The sequence below is a fragment of the Sturnira hondurensis genome, unplaced genomic scaffold, assembly GCF_014824575.4.
Source record: "Sturnira hondurensis isolate 20B ecotype Veracruz unplaced genomic scaffold, ASM1482457v3 Scaffold0011880, whole genome shotgun sequence".
NCBI lineage: Eukaryota > Metazoa > Chordata > Mammalia > Chiroptera > Phyllostomidae > Sturnira > Sturnira hondurensis.
Genome location: NW_028084511.1, coordinates 547,312 through 564,218, shown reverse-complemented (window position 1 = coordinate 564,218; position 16,907 = coordinate 547,312). Strand labels below are relative to the sequence as shown.

The 16,907-nt window shown below is 51.9% G+C and overlaps 1 protein-coding gene across 6 annotated transcripts in view; it reads right to left on the bottom strand.

Moving 5' to 3' along the window:
• Positions 1–13,834, bottom strand: part of STX3 (syntaxin 3) — a 39,215-nt gene extending 25,381 nt beyond the window's left edge. For 2 of the 6 annotated variants that reach the window (XM_037060470.1, XM_037060466.1), the window contains exon 1: positions 13,538–13,812. In XM_037060470.1, coding sequence (XP_036916365.1) covers positions 13,538–13,567 — 30 coding nt within the window. In that variant the 5' untranslated portion in view covers positions 13,568–13,812. Of the gene's footprint in view, positions 1–13,537 lie in introns of all 6 variants that reach the window. The other 4 variants (XM_037060472.1, XM_037060465.1, XM_037060468.1 and 1 more) reach the window with 4 other exon arrangements.
• Positions 13,835–16,907: the final 3,073 nt, after the last annotated feature.

Sequence of the window (16,907 nt, the reverse complement as noted above, 5' to 3'; positions counted from 1 at the left end):
ACAAACACTCAGAACTCCACGGGCAGTGAACGCCACCAGGGGCCTCTTCTCTTTGCCTGCTACCATCCCCTGATCTGCAACACGGAGTTGCAGTCTGGGATTCTCCTGTCACCCAGGGAGCCTCTTTTGACTGGCGCCCCGTCATCTCATTCGGTGGCTCAACGGGAACCATCAGCCACCCAAGTTCAACAGCCACGTTCAGAGGAGTTAAAATTTGAGACACTGCTACAGTCCCCACAACGCCTTCCTAAAACTAAGAACTGATCATGAACGTCTGTCACTTAAAGTCACTCAGTGACAGCTTACCTCCGAGGACTAACATTCCCACTGCCCACTGGGGCACCTGGGCCCCTTTAAGATCGGGCCCCAGCCTCGTCTCTCCCTCTACAAGGGACTCCCTCCACCAGGCACTGGGAACTCCCTGCATTGCTGGGACACATCCTTCTTTCATATTGCTGAACCGCCACACAAGGGCTTCCTCCTGAAAGGCATTTGTCCAGCTGGCGACTTTTTCCTTAGCCTTTAAAACTCAGCCTCAGACAACCTCACCTGTCAGCCTTACCTGACCCTCCCCCTTCCCACGCCCTACATCCCCTACACTCCACCCCCCACACACAAAATTTAAAACCTCCCTAAGCTCCCAGTGCATTCTGTACAAGCTTCCATAGCAGCCACCTCCGCCTACTGTGAGTTGTCCCTCGATTTATGTGTCCTTTCCCTGCCACCTGTAAACTCCTGGAGGGTCAGGACTACTGTGTGTGTGTCCTGTGGTAGCTCCTCGGAGTGTGGGCCTGCCCAGAACTCCTTCCTTCGTGGAGGTACCCCTCACCTGCCCCCCTGGTTCTGGGAAGGCTCTCAGTCCTGACCCAGGCTCCCTGAGGAATTTGAACTGTGAAGGGAACAGAGCAGGCTCAACCGGCGTCCGCAGACAGAGAAGTCCGCTCGATTCCCAGAGCTGCCCTCGTTGCTGTCCTTCCCAGGCCACGCCCTGGCTTGGTGCGGGCTCTCTAGACCTTCCCGATACACTGCCAAAGGGCAGAACAGTATTCTTCTACCTTGTTTAAACCCCACTGAGGCAGAATTGGCTTTTGCCACTTGCAATTAAAATTACTTGTACTTGCACCCTGACTGGTGTGGCTCCGTGGACTGAGTGCCCTCCTGCAAACCAAAGAGTAGCAGGTTCGATTCCCAGTCTAGGGCACATGCCTGGGTTGCAGGCCGGGTCCTTGGTTGGGGGCGCGTGAGAGAAACGACAACACATTGATGGTTCTCTCCCTCTCTTTCTCCTTCCCTTCTCCTCTCTAAAAATAAATAAACTATTTTTTAAAAAAATACTTGCACTTGTCATTAATCTATTCCACATGTATTCTGGGCACTGACCATACACTGGATCTATAACAGCAATGTAGTCAATTATAGCTGAGTAAGTCACTAGTGTCCACACGAACTAGCAGCCTGCCTCCACCCAGCAGCTTCTAGTTTGAGAGAAACGCTCCCCTGATCACCTGTCACCAGTCCCTGGGCACCTCAGCAGCCTCCAGAGAGCTCATCTCCCACAAAGGGTTTCCGTGGTCCTCACTAGCAAACAGGAACCCAAGTCTTCCTCTAGGAAGCACTTGCTGAGTGTTTCCTCTCTTCAGAGGTCTTCTGCAGACCCGCGCTGAGGGGGCACACCCAATGTGTGTGTGTGTCCACAGCCACACACACACACAGACACACAAGTGCGTCAACTCAACTTTCTTCAAATAGACATGCATGCTAAGAAAGTGGGACAAGGCTACCATCACGGGATGGACTGAGGGAAGTTTCTGGAAGCTGAAAACAACTGTTCAGCGTGAGAGGCAGGCACTTAGCTCTCCAGCATGACACAGCTTTAAGACCCCGAGAATCTGTACGGGGATCCCCCACCTCCAAGACAGCCACCTGTTGGCCGTCAGCAGATTCCAGCAAGGCAGCCTGGCCCACGCCCCGTGAGAGAACATGTGAACCGGGAAAGGGGACGTCTCTGGCAACTCACAACCTAACAGGTCCAAGACCTGTTACCGATGGCTGGCTGGGAGACCTCAGTCAAGCCCGTTACTACTCTGAGGTTTTTCCCTGTAAATAGTAATGACACCACACACTTTATCACTCTGATGAGGATGAGAGGAGATCACATATGGAAATCTTCTACCACAACACTGGGCACACTCCAGGGCCTAATAAACAGATGTCAGCGTTCGTGTCACCTAGAGGTAAAGACCCGACGCCTAAAGGGTGAGTCCGCCCCCCCCCCGCCCCAGGAAGTGCTCATAGTCAGGCTCAGTCGGTGAGGTGGATGGCACAGTGTCATGACGATCAGGGTTCCTTCACACCTTGGTCACTTAACCCACTGGCTTAACATCTCTGAGCCTCAACATTCTCGCCTACACAATAGGAACAATAGTGTCTACCAGGGCTTCTGTGGGGATTAACTAAGACACCAGTTAAAGTCCCTTATGTGATGACTAGCACATGGTTACAACTCAAAAGAACACCTGTATGTAAGATCTCGCCAGCTTCTCTACAGTTTTAACCGGGATCTAAGTACCTTTAAACAGGAAAGGGGGTGGGGAGGGAAGACACAGGACTTGTAGAGGCCAGGGCAGCCTGACCGAGTCTATCGCTACATTCTCTCGGAGATGGGCAAGCCGACACCTGACACCAGACAATGCGTTGCAGATTCAGCAGGAAGAGAACACAGGTTTGCTGACCCGGGCTCCCAGGCAGCTCCCCGCACGTGGTGGCTGCTTCCAACCACATAAAACATCACAACGGCAGCCGCGTGCAGATCTGAAAACTCAGGGACGAGGGCCGGTCTCCCAGGTCATCTGGGTGAGGTGGTTGTCTGGAGTCACACGACACTGGGAACTGCCACCACGCTTCTCAAGGAAGGGGACCTGGCAGATCCCAGAGCTGGGACTCCTTCCCGTGAGACCCAGCTGTGCCTTTCAGACCGGGAGGCTGCGGGGACCCCAACGGCCCTTTATCTTCAGCCCACACGACTGAGCACAGCCAAGAAGAAAACTTTAGCATCTTTATCAAACCATCAAGGCGTGTGGTAATAGGAACGTTCCAGTAGCTGCAACATCGGCCACAGTTAAAAAAGAAAAAAACAGTGTATGTCAGCCCAACGGCCCACTTCCTGCCCCCACGACCTGACCCCAGCCTCCTGCTGCCCCCCCCACCAGGAGGTCGGAGGTATCATCAGTGACTTAGGCAGCCCCGAGCAACAGCCCAGGACCTATCTCGCACCCACCTCTCAAATGTGTTCCCCAATTCAGTAAGGGAGTGAGGGCAGCCGGGCCCATGCCCTCCTCTTGGGACAGAAAGTAGAAAGAGTTCAGGGGCCCAGAAGGCAACAGGAAGTGATTTCACCTGGGAGTCCTCTCGCCCCACTTTCCCCACCTTTCTCTCAACTGTCCCCTCTGCCACCTTCCGTCTGTTTGACCGTGGGTCCCTTTTCACAAGCTCCTTTAATATAAATACTCGCCACTTCAAGTCCCTAGTAGGAGCTGAGTGGCCACAACACTGCTTTACATAAACTAGGTCGACAAAACCCATCTGTATGTTGAAGTTGAGAACCTGCAGGTCAGAGAACGTCTATGCTATTCGAGGGCTCCCAGCTATTGGCTGGCAGAGTCTGTCCCAAGCTCTTGCTACCTCCACTGCACCCGGCTCAGAGCAGCCCATCACCAAAGCAGCCAGCAGCCCCACCCTGCAGAAAGCACCTGCTGGGAGAGACAAGCCGTGGGCCTTGGGCACAGCCCTTGTCTCCGTTAAGCCTCGGTTTTCTCGCCAAGTGGAATTTAGCTTTCCAATGTGGCTTTGTGGAACCCAGGGCACCTGAGATGTGCCTCAGGAACCACTCAGGGAAGTCAGGGAGCGTGGAGTCAGGCAGGCCGGTCCTCTCCCCCTGGTCAATCTGCATAGCTCCACCTTTTATCTGCTTTTTACGTTGGGGTTGAATATAACATTTCAAATGAAGCCCTGTTGTCATGAGAGGGAAGAAAAAAGAAGGAAGGAAGCCAGTAAGCTCAGCCAGCCAGCTGGAAAACCACTGAAGTAAATGAACGGATGCCTTCTAAAGAAAAGAGAGAAAGAACAGGGAGGGCCCTCCAAGTGAAAACGCCTCTCCAAGTGAAAACACAGGTGCCGAGAGGTTAAAATCATCAGCAATTCCATAAGGATCATGCCGAGTCAGAAAGGCAAGAGGAGAAGGAAGTGGCAAAGAAAGAAAAGAGGAACCGTCCCACCCTTGGCCAGGGCTCCGTTGGTTGGAGTGTGGCCCCGTACAACAAAGAGCTGCTGGTTCCATCCCTTGTCAGGGCACACACCTAGGTTGTGGGTTCAGGCCCCAGGAGGGATGTGTTCAGGAGGCAACTGACCAACATTTCTCTCTCATTCTCTCATATTCTTTTTCTTTCTTTTTCTTTCTCTCTCTCCCTCTCTCTCTCTCCTCTCTCTCCCTCTCCTCTCTCCGCCCTCCTCCCTCCAATCAATCCTCAATGTGGAATTTTTTTTTTAATGGAAGCCATCCCAAATGAGGAGGGCACCAGCCAGGGGCTCCCTGGTTCTCTGCCTGCCAAAGGCGCCGGCCCAGGAAGACCAGAGGGTCCCACAAGAAGACAGAAGGCCCAGGGCTCTTGGGAAAACTTCGAGGTGAAGAAAATAATAACAGAGGGGAAGGGACCAACAGCCTGGACTGAAAAGGGACATTTGGCCCTCAGTTCCCCAAATCGGGGTGTTCAAGGGTTGTGGCTGATGGGGGCCGGGGTGGGGGTGGAAGCCCTCCTGGCAAAGCTGGTGACCACAGATTCCTGTACCTCTTCCTTCCTCTCCGTATTTAAACAGCTCTTTGCACAGGAGATACACACTCTTCTCTATAAACCCAGATTTTCTCCCAGTAAACTTGATTCAAAGAGACAGCGGCATGATGTTTACTGTCCCTGCTGCTCCTTCCCCTGCACGGCCTCCCTCTAGGATGAGGATCCGCGGATTCCCAAAGATGAACATCACCAGTTCCAAACATTCTGTGCACACACACACACACACACACAGCCCGACATCTGGTTTTTCCAGTCCCTCTTCTTTGATGAACAGAGGTCAGAAATTCGGAGTAAGCATGTCAACTCTCGATAGGCACTCGGTGCTCTCTGTTCCCCATTTAAAGAATCAGATGGCCTTTCTCCATTGCCCAGTTCTCCCTCCTACACTGTTTTTTTTTTCCTTGTCCAGTGAAACCCTCCCAGAGGGAACTTCCCCTTCTGACTGAAATGCATCTTCCCCAATATACTTGTCAGATGAATCAAGAGGAGACCCAGGATAATGAACCCGGGGTGAGCCTCCCACTTTCTCTTTCCCGGTGTTTGTTCTACTGAGCCCTGGAGGCAGGCACGGCCCTCTCTGGAAGCTGAGACGCTGAGGAATAAACTCAACACCAGATCAGTCCAAGGTCAGCAGGTTGGTGGACAAGTGAACCAAAGCCCCCGAGGACCCCATTCCATGCATTCTGTCCTGACAATCACACTACTAGATAACACCTGTGTGTGTTTGCTTGCAGACACCCTTGTGGTTTCAAATATGCTATTTGATTCTCCCGTCAACCCCAGGAGAGACAAATAATTACTTTCTCCAGTTACAGATGAGGCAACCACTTAATTAGGTTAAACGATGCACCCAAAGTCATTCAGCTAATAATAGCAACATTAGGACTCTGTTCTTACCTTCTGTGCTCCCCTTAAAGATGAGCTTCCCACCCTGGCTTGGTAACACACCCTCACTTATTGCAGGAGATGCCCCAAAGTCGATATAACTAAATTGGATTAGTCTATACGCACGAATGCAAAAAATACCGGTGCACATAACCTGTGAATGTGCACGTACGTAGAGATGCAGATACCTCTGTGTTAGAGACCCAGCTCTGCTTCTCAGTAGCCCTGTGATCGTAAACAACTGACCTGACCTCTTAGGGCCTCAGTTTCCTCATTTGCAACGTGAGTGCTCTACTCACAGAATTGTGGTGAGGGTTAAATTAGTTGACACATAAGAAGAATATAAAGCAATGCTAGGTACATATTACAAGTCGTTACAGTCATCCTCTGCCTGAGGATGACAGCACTCAGCACCGGGTTGTACACCCAGGAGAAGACGGTGGCCCGACCTCTCCCGAAGGCAAGGCAGAGACTGGGAAAGATGGAAGCCCATTGGAAATGTGCGTGCAGGTGACTCCCAGGGAAGTTTGGCAGGTGGAGTGGATTTAGCAAAGGATACCTTCAGGAAAGGCCTCGGGGTGAGAACACCACACCTTTTCCCTGCTTTCTCTCGGCTCCCAGGAGCCATTCAAGCAGAGTTCCGGTCCCCATTCAAACCTTCCCCCCTTCCCAGCCTTCTCCACTCTTTTCTGACTTCCACCCCTCCTCTACCCCGCAACGCCCACGACATCCATTTCTGTATCTCAAGAATACGGAAAGGAGGAAGGAGCTACCAACGTTTCCTCTAGTCCACCCCAGCCTTCTCCTCAACCCTCAACCCTTTTGGCCAGTCCCACCAGCCCCCTCCCCTTCACGATCCCCCTAGGCCACTTCATTAACTTATCATTGATAGCATTTTTTTATATTTATTTTTTAGAGAGAGGGAAAGCAAGGAAGAGAAATAGCAATCCAGGCATGTGCCCTGACCAGGAATCGAACCGATACCCTTTTGGTCTGTGGGACCACACCCAACCAACTGAGCTACAGAGGCCAGGGCTACACATAACATTTTTGAGCACTCTCCATGCACTGAGGGTTCTTCTAGGACAGGTGCTCTATATCCACCAAAGCATTTAATTACATAACAATCTTCTGAGGACCTTCCCCAGCTGAGAGCTCAGAAACCGAAACATAAAGATGACCAGCAACGTTGTCGAGATGGTACAGGCAGCGGTGGCGCCTGAGCCAGGACAGGCCGGGTGGCTGGCGGCCCAGCCCTGGGACCCCCCCAGCAGAAGTGATGCCTCCTACCAGCACCCCCGCCCCAGCTCAGCAGGCATCGCCGGCCACAGAAACACACTCACAAAGCTCTGAAAGCCGCCACACCCACAGGTCACGACACACAAGGGACTGAGAAGCTGTCACACATAGGCCAGAGGAGGCCAAGAACACCTGACAACTAACTGCAGTGTAAGGTCCTGGATTGGATCCTAGAGCAGAACAAGGGACATTTGTGGGAAAATGAGAGAAATCCACAGAGCCTGGCGGTTAGTGAACAGCAATGCGCCCCTCTGAGCTTCTCAGGTCTGACAAGAGCTCCATTGCAATAGGTCGTTAACGACAGAGGAAATCGGGTGAGGGGTAGACAGGAACTCGCTGTACTGTTTTTGTGACTCTTCCGTCCACCTAAAATTAGCCTAGACTAAAAAGTTAATTTTTAAAAAGAAAAAAGCAAATCTGATGCCATCCCAAACTGCCCTAACCCGGACAGCTAAACACACCAGACAGTACACGAATCACCCATCTCCTTAGGTGGGAGGTGAATGTCACTCAGCATCCAGAGAGACTGGAGAGTGTTGCCATGGAAACAGCCCAATGCCACAAAACAAGCTGACCTAACGGTGGCAGTGGTGAGGGGGGGAAATTGCAGAAGGGCCTAATATAACGATGGCTGGAGATAAGCGCCCCCCACTCCCGGGGACGACAGAGTCTCCAGAAAAGTTCATCTGCAGATACCCCCATTCATCCACTGAAGGTTTGGTTAACAGCTTTCCAAGCCATGGGCTGGGAAGTGGACAATGCGGGGGCAGGAGGCATGTGGGGTCTGTGCTCCCTTGGGAGAGCAGGACACTACGGGGCCCGCGGCATCTGAAATTATGACACTGTGTGGCTGCTTTGCTATATCAACAAAAGTAAAGGAGTCTGTGAAAGTCCCAGGGAAGGCAGAGTCCATGCTGTCAGCTCGGGGTCTGGAGGTTTCCCTGCAGTGATGACGCTGGAACCGAGCCTCAAAGGATGTGCAAGAAGCTCCGGGGGCAGCTGGAGTTTCTCTGTGGCCTCCACGCCTTCCTCATCTCCTTTCTGAACAGGGCAACCTTCCATGGTGTACGGGCGGAGGGTCGGGGGTACAGCTAGGAGCCTTGGAACTCATCCATCCCTGTCCTTGGGGGTGGAACCAGGACCTCTGGCTTCCTTAGAAAATGCATGGGTGCCCTGAGTTAATGCTGCACTTCAGGCAAGTAAAGATTCACCAACCCACAGGGAATGGAATAAGAAGAGCGTCATAATGAGTAAGGGATGGATAAGGTCAAGCTGTTGTTCACTAGTCAACAAACGTTTAACAGGCAACTGACTACCATGCAGAGTGCTAGGCTCTGGGGCCCCAGAGGACCGTCCCTTCCACCACCACATCCAGGAGCTTACAGTAGTTGGGGAGATGAACAGACACAGTGTAGGGCGACTTAAAAAAAGCGCGAAAGATACGCTCAATTCTTGGTCCCACCACTTCCAAGCTGGAGATGTCAATCAGCTGTGTGCCTCAAGCCTCTTACCTGTTCAGTGAGAATAATATAACAACGCCTTGTCTTGTAGGGTTGAGGGGATCAGAGGCGAGGTAAGTAAGGCGCCTCACGCAAGTGCTGTCCAACAGGAAGTAGCTGCTCAGTTAATATTCCTGTAGCTGATACAGTGGCAACAAGAAGTAATAGAACCATCGATCTTAAAGACAACAGCACCCAGAAGACAAAGACTCCATCTCATTTAAAAAAAAAAAAAAGGAAGGTGGGCTCAAGTCCACTACAGGGTAACAGGTAACCCCACTGATTTATTAGAAGAAAGGTATTTTGCTACAAAGTAATATATAGCCATGTGGGCTGCTGGAATGGAGGAAGCATATTCTAGGCTCCAGTTAGGGAGCATCACCTGTAGCGAATCAGTTTTGAAAGACAGGTGGGGACTTTGACCAAGGGGAAGGGAACGCCAAAAGGGAGAGGGAAATGGGGGCAAGCATTTCTCCCTCAGTGCCTGCCAGTGCCCCGGCCTCCCCCACACTCACAGGAATAAAAATAAAACTAATCCCCTTCTCTCATCCAAGCATGTTCTCTTCTGGCCTCTGGCCGATGGGTCTGTAATCCCCGCTCAATCCCTGTCACTCTCGTCACAGCTGCTTCCCACCTGCTCACAGCAAAACAGCTCGCCCAGGGGATGAGCCCTCCCAGGGAAAGAGAGGAGCCGAGGAAGAAATCCCTGGCTGGGTAGAGAGCCTGTCATTGAAGGACGGGATCTCAGTGACAAGATAGATCCTCAAGTCAGGATGTTAAGGTTTGCTTATGATCCAAAGCAGAGCAGGGGCTCAAAACGCAGGGTCTGGCAGGAGTAATGCTTGAGTATGGTTGGTAGGGTAGTGATATGGGTGTAATAATTTAGTTGCAATGTGAGCCTTTCACCTAAAATGTCATACAGTATGACTGACTGATATGGTTATGTTGCAGAATTGCATGCCTATGCTTTTGTAATAAAAGATTTTCTTAATAAAAACCAGGGGCGTTATTTGTGCCGGACCCTGTGTCTTCACAGAATGAACTAAGCTTTAAAGGGGAAGTTCAGCTGAGTTCCTTTGGGGCTGTGCTATCGCCAGTATCCTGAGCAACTCTGACCTCGCAGAGACACCAGGACTTCACGTGGGGAAGGGGGCCAAAGATAAGCCCTGCAGGGCACACAAGACAGAGCAGAAAGGGCAAAAAGTAAGGCTGACCTTGAGAGCCTCAGGGGGTTGATTTCATTAGGTGCTGGCCTTGAAGGGGCCCATACATCCCAAGCCATTTCTAGTCCTCCGTAGATCAATCTCCAACAGGTTCCCAAGGCCTTGACCTCTATTCCATAGATCATTGGCATCTCTATTACCATTATGGACCTTCAATGTTTTGGTGGGGGCAAGGTTCTTATTTCATAAACTACAGCCCTCTGTTTTCCCTATATGACTATTACCTCTTAAAGACCAGGACTGTGTGATAATGCTGTCTAACATGATGCCCAGCAGGATGAGGTCTACAAGAATGAGGATGAGCAAGCCCACCAGGTCAAAGAGCACAGATTGTAGTGTGTATGTGGACACTCACCAATGGGAGACTGATTGAGAAGCTTCAGGATCCTTGCCTTACTGGGAAGACTCCACATGCCTCTGAAGGCATTAGACTTGATTTTAACTAGGACTTGAAGAAGAAACCTGAGCTCAAGCATCAGGTCTTCTGGGAAGCAGCCCCACCCCCTAATGCCCTGTCCCCATCTCCCAGGGGCCAGCCAACGAGGTGTTTCTGCAGATGCTTCTACCAAAAGGATGACACGGTTGTGTCTGTTTCTCGTGTGTCTCCCCATCTGACTGGGAATGTCCTAAGACCCAGGAAAATGTGTTAACCACCATTACACCCCAGCACCGTCCCAAACACCTGGGACATAGCAGGTGCTTAGCAAATGTTTGCTGGCTGAAAAGAGAGCCAAGCAAGAGGTGCCGGGCCAGGAATTATCTGGACTCAGCAGATCCAAAGTTCAGCTAGTGAGAAATCAGCAGGACCCTCCTGGTGAGACAGGCCAGGTATAGGCACCGCACATTCCTGGCGAGCTTGTCTTAGTCACTGAGGACGCTGACTGCTGGGAAAGCCCACCAGGAGGGCTGGAGCCAGAGATGAGTCTGGTCTTGTGACAAGGAGGGTGGACCCCTCAATGTGGCTGCTGCACCCAGCAGGTCAAGTTAGAGGAACTCACATTTACTGTGGGGGGTGATTATCAGGGATTCTCTCATTTTACCCTTTCAGTGACCCTAGGGGAAAGGTATGATGAGCCACTTTATATTTTATTTCTTTATTTTTAGAGAGGGAGGGAGAAAGAGAGGACAGAGAAACATCTTTCCCTCTCATACACACCCCAACCAGGGCCGGAACCCGTGTCCCAAGCTCATGCCCGACCTAGTTGAACCGGTGACCTTTCACTCTGCAGGACCACACCCAACCAACTGAGCCACACCTGTCAGAGCTGATGATCCGCTTTACGTGTGCAACTCTGAGACCTCAGTCCTGCAGAAGCCAGAGCCTAACAGGTGCTTAGCACAGGCTTGCAAGGAAACATGTCGTACAGCCACACATCCCCCCAGGGGATGGAGGCCTTAAACTTCCTGACTGCCTCCTCTCCCTACGACAGCCAACATTCCAACAAGTTCCTTGCCTCCTCCCTCTTATGCATGAGAGTTCACCGCCTCTCCAGCCAGCCCAGCTGGTCCTTGGGCAGCTAGGACCACTAAAAATCCTTTTATGCAAAATCGTAATTTCTACCCATCCACTTCACATCTTCTCCCTGTATCTACGCAGTTGAACCTAAACTTTGGCACGTGACAGCCCTCCAGCTATCTGGTGGCAGTTACTGCCTCGCCTCCCCCGAGGTTTAGAAAGATGCCTCAGAAAGAAATTGCACAGCATGAAACTGGTTTCATGCAGATGAACAAACGCCTTTCCTTGATAAAAGAAATCAGAGAGAGAAGATGGTTATCTTGTTGCAGTGAGAGCTGTCTCTCTCCTGGGGGAGGGGGAGGGGGAGGGAGGAACTGGACTAGAAACCAAACCGTATGTAAACCTTAACAGTCTTCATGGAAAACATTAATATTGCCAAAGGAGCTTCTAAGATCAACCAAACTCTTTGTTTCACAGAGGAGGAGCAGAGAAGCAGTCAGGGAAAGGAACACAAAGGAACACAGCTATTAAGTGGCAGGGCCACGGAAGCCTTTGAACCGGCAGCCCAGTCCCATCCCCCTCCCAGCTCCAAAACCCTAGAGCACCTGTGATGTCAGAACTGCGCTCCCCTAACAGCTGCGCTACTACAGTCTCACCTAGACCACCACCCCGAGAGGCAAAGGGAGGAGACGCAGCATTTGGCCCATGTTATGGGGCGTGGTAAGGAAGCTTGGAGAAGCAAAGGAACTTGCCTAGGCTCCCTGGCAAACTGAATTTATACTGGGAATGCAAAGCTCAGTGAAGGCTCTTGGCTCTTTGTGGACAATGGACTACTGAGAGAGACCATTGCGTATCTTCCTCTGGAAATCCCTGAGGGGAAGGGAGCTGCCTCTGCCTGCTGTTCGGTTTTGCAATGTTCTACGATGCCTGGATGTGCTGATAAAGACCTTCAAAACCACGCTCCTCTTCCCTTTCTGCCTCGCCAACCAGCATGCTTCAGAGAAAGAGCACTGTGGAGGGTCACCAGCTCTGTCACTTGCGGCACCCCTCCTGCCCCAGCTGAGCTCCAGTCTCCTCACTTACAAAAACAGTGGCAAGACATTCTGCCCTGTTGGTAACCACTGTGGGGCTCAGGTGACAGAGAGCAGGTAGGAAGCACAGAGGCTCAGTCCCTCAACTGTCCCTTCCTGTCTCACATCCCCCCTTGACCCGCTCCTCTGCTATCCTTCTACCCAGAGAGGGTGAAAGGTCACGAAGGTCTCACCCAAGGCAAGGGAGGAGAAAGAAAAACAACTTCGACATCCACTAGTCCCTCGTATTTGTATGAGGTCTCTATTCTCCAAAGAGCTTTAACAGTCAGTAGCATCCCATGTACCGTTCATTAGTCCCCGGGGTGTGTGCAGGCCCTTCTGGGGTGGTCCTCACAACCACCCAATTCACAGGCGACAAAACTTCAGATCTGAGGTCGAGGGGCAGCTAGCACTTCAGCACTCCTAACAAGCTCCCAAGTAGATGGACTACTTTGTGTCCAGGACTAGATTTTTCAATTCCATTGAGGGAGAGCCTGGCCTGGGCCTGCCCCCAGACTGCACTCCATAAGTATTTGTTGAGTGAGTCAGTGAATACCTGACTCAAAAACCTGTGTATGCTCCGTCTCATTATGTCACTTGACCTCTTAACAAAACTCTAGTCAAGGCGTGATCACCCCCATTTGACAGATAAGGGAAATAAAGGCTCAAAAGAGTAAGTAGCCTAAGGTTCTCCACCCTTGTGTAGCAGGGCTGGAGGCGAGCTACCTTCACAGCCTTTGCCCCGACCCCAGCTGACCAGAGAATGCTGGGGTAAATTAATAATTACAGAACGCCGGATGACAATGAGCTGGACCTGTCTCAGCACACAGCTCAGGGGGTCCCCCAGGAGCCCGGAGCTGCTTCCCGGGGTGGGGGCAGCCAGGCACGGAGTCCCCCAGGAGGAAAACAAAGAGGGTATAGGAGGAGGCCAGTCCTGGGCGTAGTGAGGTGCCCAAGCACCCGCCGCGGATCCCAGCTTCGCACTGACGCTGTCCAGCTGGGGAGTGGAGGAGGGAGGAGAGCCTAGTAGAGGCATCCAGGGAAATCACAGTCCAGCGATGAATCACCGGCACATGACCCCGGTGGGGAGGGGAGAGTGCGGAACCGGCGCGGGATGCGCCTGGGACTTGTGGGGGGCAGGGCTCGCGCGCGGCCCCCTCCGGCCTGGATTTGGGGAGAAAAGGGAAGCCCCTCTCCCGCGCAGCGCCACCCTCCGAAGGCCCCCGCCCGCCGGGCTCCCGGGAGCGGCGGGACTCACGGCCTTCAGCTGCTCCAGTCGGTCCTTCATCCTGGTGCCCAGGCGCAGGGAGGCAGGTGAGCGCGTCCCAGGTGAGCTGCCGGAAGTGGCGACCCGGCCGGGCCGGCGCCGGGGAGCTGGTGGCGGCGGCGGCGGGCGGGCGGCGGCGGCGGCGGGCTGGGAGGAGTGTCGGAGACCTGGGGAGGCTCCGCCAAGCCGCCCCCTGCGGCCCCGCCGGCGCCGCGCGCTCCAAATCCGGCTCCCGGGCCAGCGCTGGCGCGTAACGCTGATCCGCCCGCGGGCCCGCCCCTTACCTGGCCGCGCCCCGCGCTCCTCCTTAAAGGGGCCCAGCCGGGCCGCGGCCCCGCCACCCGCGGCTGCTCTAACTCCCCCGCCCGGGCTCGCAGTCCCTGGAGAGGGCGGAGAAGTGCGGGGAGAGGGCGGGGCGCTTGGAGACCCGCCGCAGGGCAGAGGAAGAGCGAGGGCGCCGGTTTGGCCTCAATTCCATCCTTTGCACCCGACAGACATTCTGTGCCTGCGCCAGGCTCTCTGCTGGGATTCAGCCCTCGACAGACCCGCTGGTCGTTTCGAGGTGGAGCGAAGCACTGTGGACGAAGACGACGTGACTTGTCCCATCACGTGCGGGGGAGACAGCAACCGAGGTCTCCCGGGGGGAGGGCGTTCTAGTAAAGGAGCTGGCACAGCTGGCAGGGGGCGGCCCTGGAGAGAGTAACTGGAGGTGGAGAAGCGGACAGGACGGGAGGGAACGAAGAATTCGGATTTTCCGGAGTTGGCAGTGGGGACACTTCGGAGAAATGTCAAGCACTTCGATACTGAAGTCAGAACACCTGCCGCTGTAAAACCTTGGGGGGAAATCACGTTCCTCTTTCTCTAGGGCACTGTTCCTGTATCTATAAATAAGGGCCAATACTCCGCAGTTTGGGGTGAGGCCTGTGTGGCAGCGGAGACACGACTGGTTAGTACGTTATAGAGCAGGGTTGTAAATAAAGATGCTTGTATTGGAAAGCTTAAGCCGTTCTCACTTCCTACGCGGTGTAGACCCCCAGGTGGATTGTAACTTCCGAAAAGGGGCGGGGCGGGGAGGTTCATGGCACTGCCCCTCCTTCTTTGCCTCTGTCTCCCGAAACCCACCCTCTCCTCTCTCTTCCCCGTTTGTCCCCTTTTGGGGGGAAAATGACATACTCAGCAGAGAATGGCTCTCAATGAAAGGGACTGACACTCTGAAGATTCATTTCTCAAGTCCAGAAAAGAATCTGCTCGATGCATTCAGGTTAAAAGGCTGCAGTATTTTTCGAAATTCTAACAGACCTTTGCCCTCTTCTGCGATCTCAGCGCGTGCTCCGTGCTGACTTCATCGCCTCCCATAAAGATATACTTGTACAGTCCGTTTGAACTCGGCCGTTCTCAGCCCTAACCCGCCCTGGTTCGTCCGGCACGCTTCCTTCTACGGCAGGTGTTACCTCTGGGTGGAGTTTCCCACCTGCGGTACTAGAAGGCTTCTGCGCCCCCTGGTGGTCGTACGCAGAAACAAGTGAATCGGAACCATCCCACTCTTAACAAACCTTTGTTGGGATAGCTGGGTCCTTGCGCTTCAGGAAACGAGGGTGTCTCCTGAATCTAGTCTCAGAGTTTTGCCACAAAACAGCGCTCACCTGACATCACCCAATCTATTTTCTCATCTTTCAAGTAAGGGAGCGGATCAAGACTAAGGATTACCAGTCTTCAAGATCAAAAATATCATGCGTGCTTTTTTTCACTTGTGAATCTCTGGTTTTGAAAGACTCCATATCCCTAACAAAATACACTTACTATGTAGTAAGAAATTTGGTTTCCTCGAATTCATACATAGAGAGCTCAGACTGGCCCCTAGGGGAAGGAGCAAACTTTAGGGTGAGGGCACAAACTTTCAGTTATTAGAGAAATAAGTTCTGGGGATGTGATGTGCAGCATGGTGGCTATAGTTAACAATAATGTGTAATATATTTGAAATGTGCTAAGAGAATAGATCTTAAAAGCTCTTATCATAAAAAATTGTAACTGAGGAGATGGATGTTAACTTATGGTAATCATTTTGCAACGCTGTATGTACATACTTGTATACTTAAAGCTTGTAAGTCACGCTGTACCTACTTGTATACTTTAAAGCCTGTTACACGCTTTAAACCAATGCAATGTTATATGTCCATTACATCTCCATATCACTGAGGGTGGTGGGATTTGGTTTCCAATGAGAGGATGTTTCCATGAAGAAAAAAAAATGACCTTTTGGTTAGCCTGTGTGGCCATACAGAGATAACTCTATGATGCCCTTTATTTTTTTAAACCCTGAAAACAGTGTAAAGAGCCCTCTGACCTGCAACTGGAGTCCAGGAATCCGGGAAGGGGGCATCGGCAGACTTCTTTTGTCATGGCATTCCATTCGAGGGTAGTTATCACAGACTTCAAGCCTTCTTCAAACTTCCTAGTGGGCATGAACCCTATTTTATTAAGTTTATCTTAACACTAACATTTGGTCTTTCCTGACAGGCAGAAGTCTGGATTCTACCTACTAGTTGTACACAAAAAAAAGAAAAAGAAAAAAAAAACCCAAACTGAAGGAAATCAAGTAACTGTGGCACCTGGGGCCCGAGCTCGAGGAGTCCCTGGGCTGGTGAGGAAAGCACGATACTGAGCCCAAGTGGACTCCAGGGTCCCCACGTAGGTGGACAGTGACATCAGGTCCCAGACTTGGTATCCTCTCTGATGTGTTTTCTTTATTCTGCCCCACAGTATACTTGGTCTTCCCCACCCACCAGTTTTAGTGTAGCTGTTTCCCCATTAAACAGAGTCAGGACTCATTCAAGTGTTTGCATTTTGGTTATAAATAAGTCAGCCAACAATTTCATCTTTACAAACAAACCAAAGACAGACTCCTAGGACTTGAGGCTTTCTCATTCCTCGCTCTAAGCCTCTTTCTTTCCCAGTGAAAAAAAGAAGTGAGCATTACCCCGAACAAACCTCCAGAGCCTGCTGTGAAACAGGGAAAACCACTTTCTGGCTGGTGTACCTTGAGGCAGGGTCTCTGGCACGTGGTGTTCAGTAGAAAAAGATAAGGGGAGCTAGAGAATTGAAGGGAAGGTTCTGTCTGTTCTCCACAGCGATTGTTCCCCATGGCAGGAAGGGCAGAGAATAACCAGGATGGAGAATAAGCTTTCTGACTTGTAGCTTTGCCTCCTCATAGTTTGTATTAGTTATCTATGGCTGTGTAACAAATGCCCCAACACCCAGCAGCGTCAAAGAACAAACATTTATTATCCTATCGCTTGTGCAATTCAGGAGGAATCCAGGTGCGGCTTAGCTGGGTGTCTCTGCATCAGGATATCTCACAAGA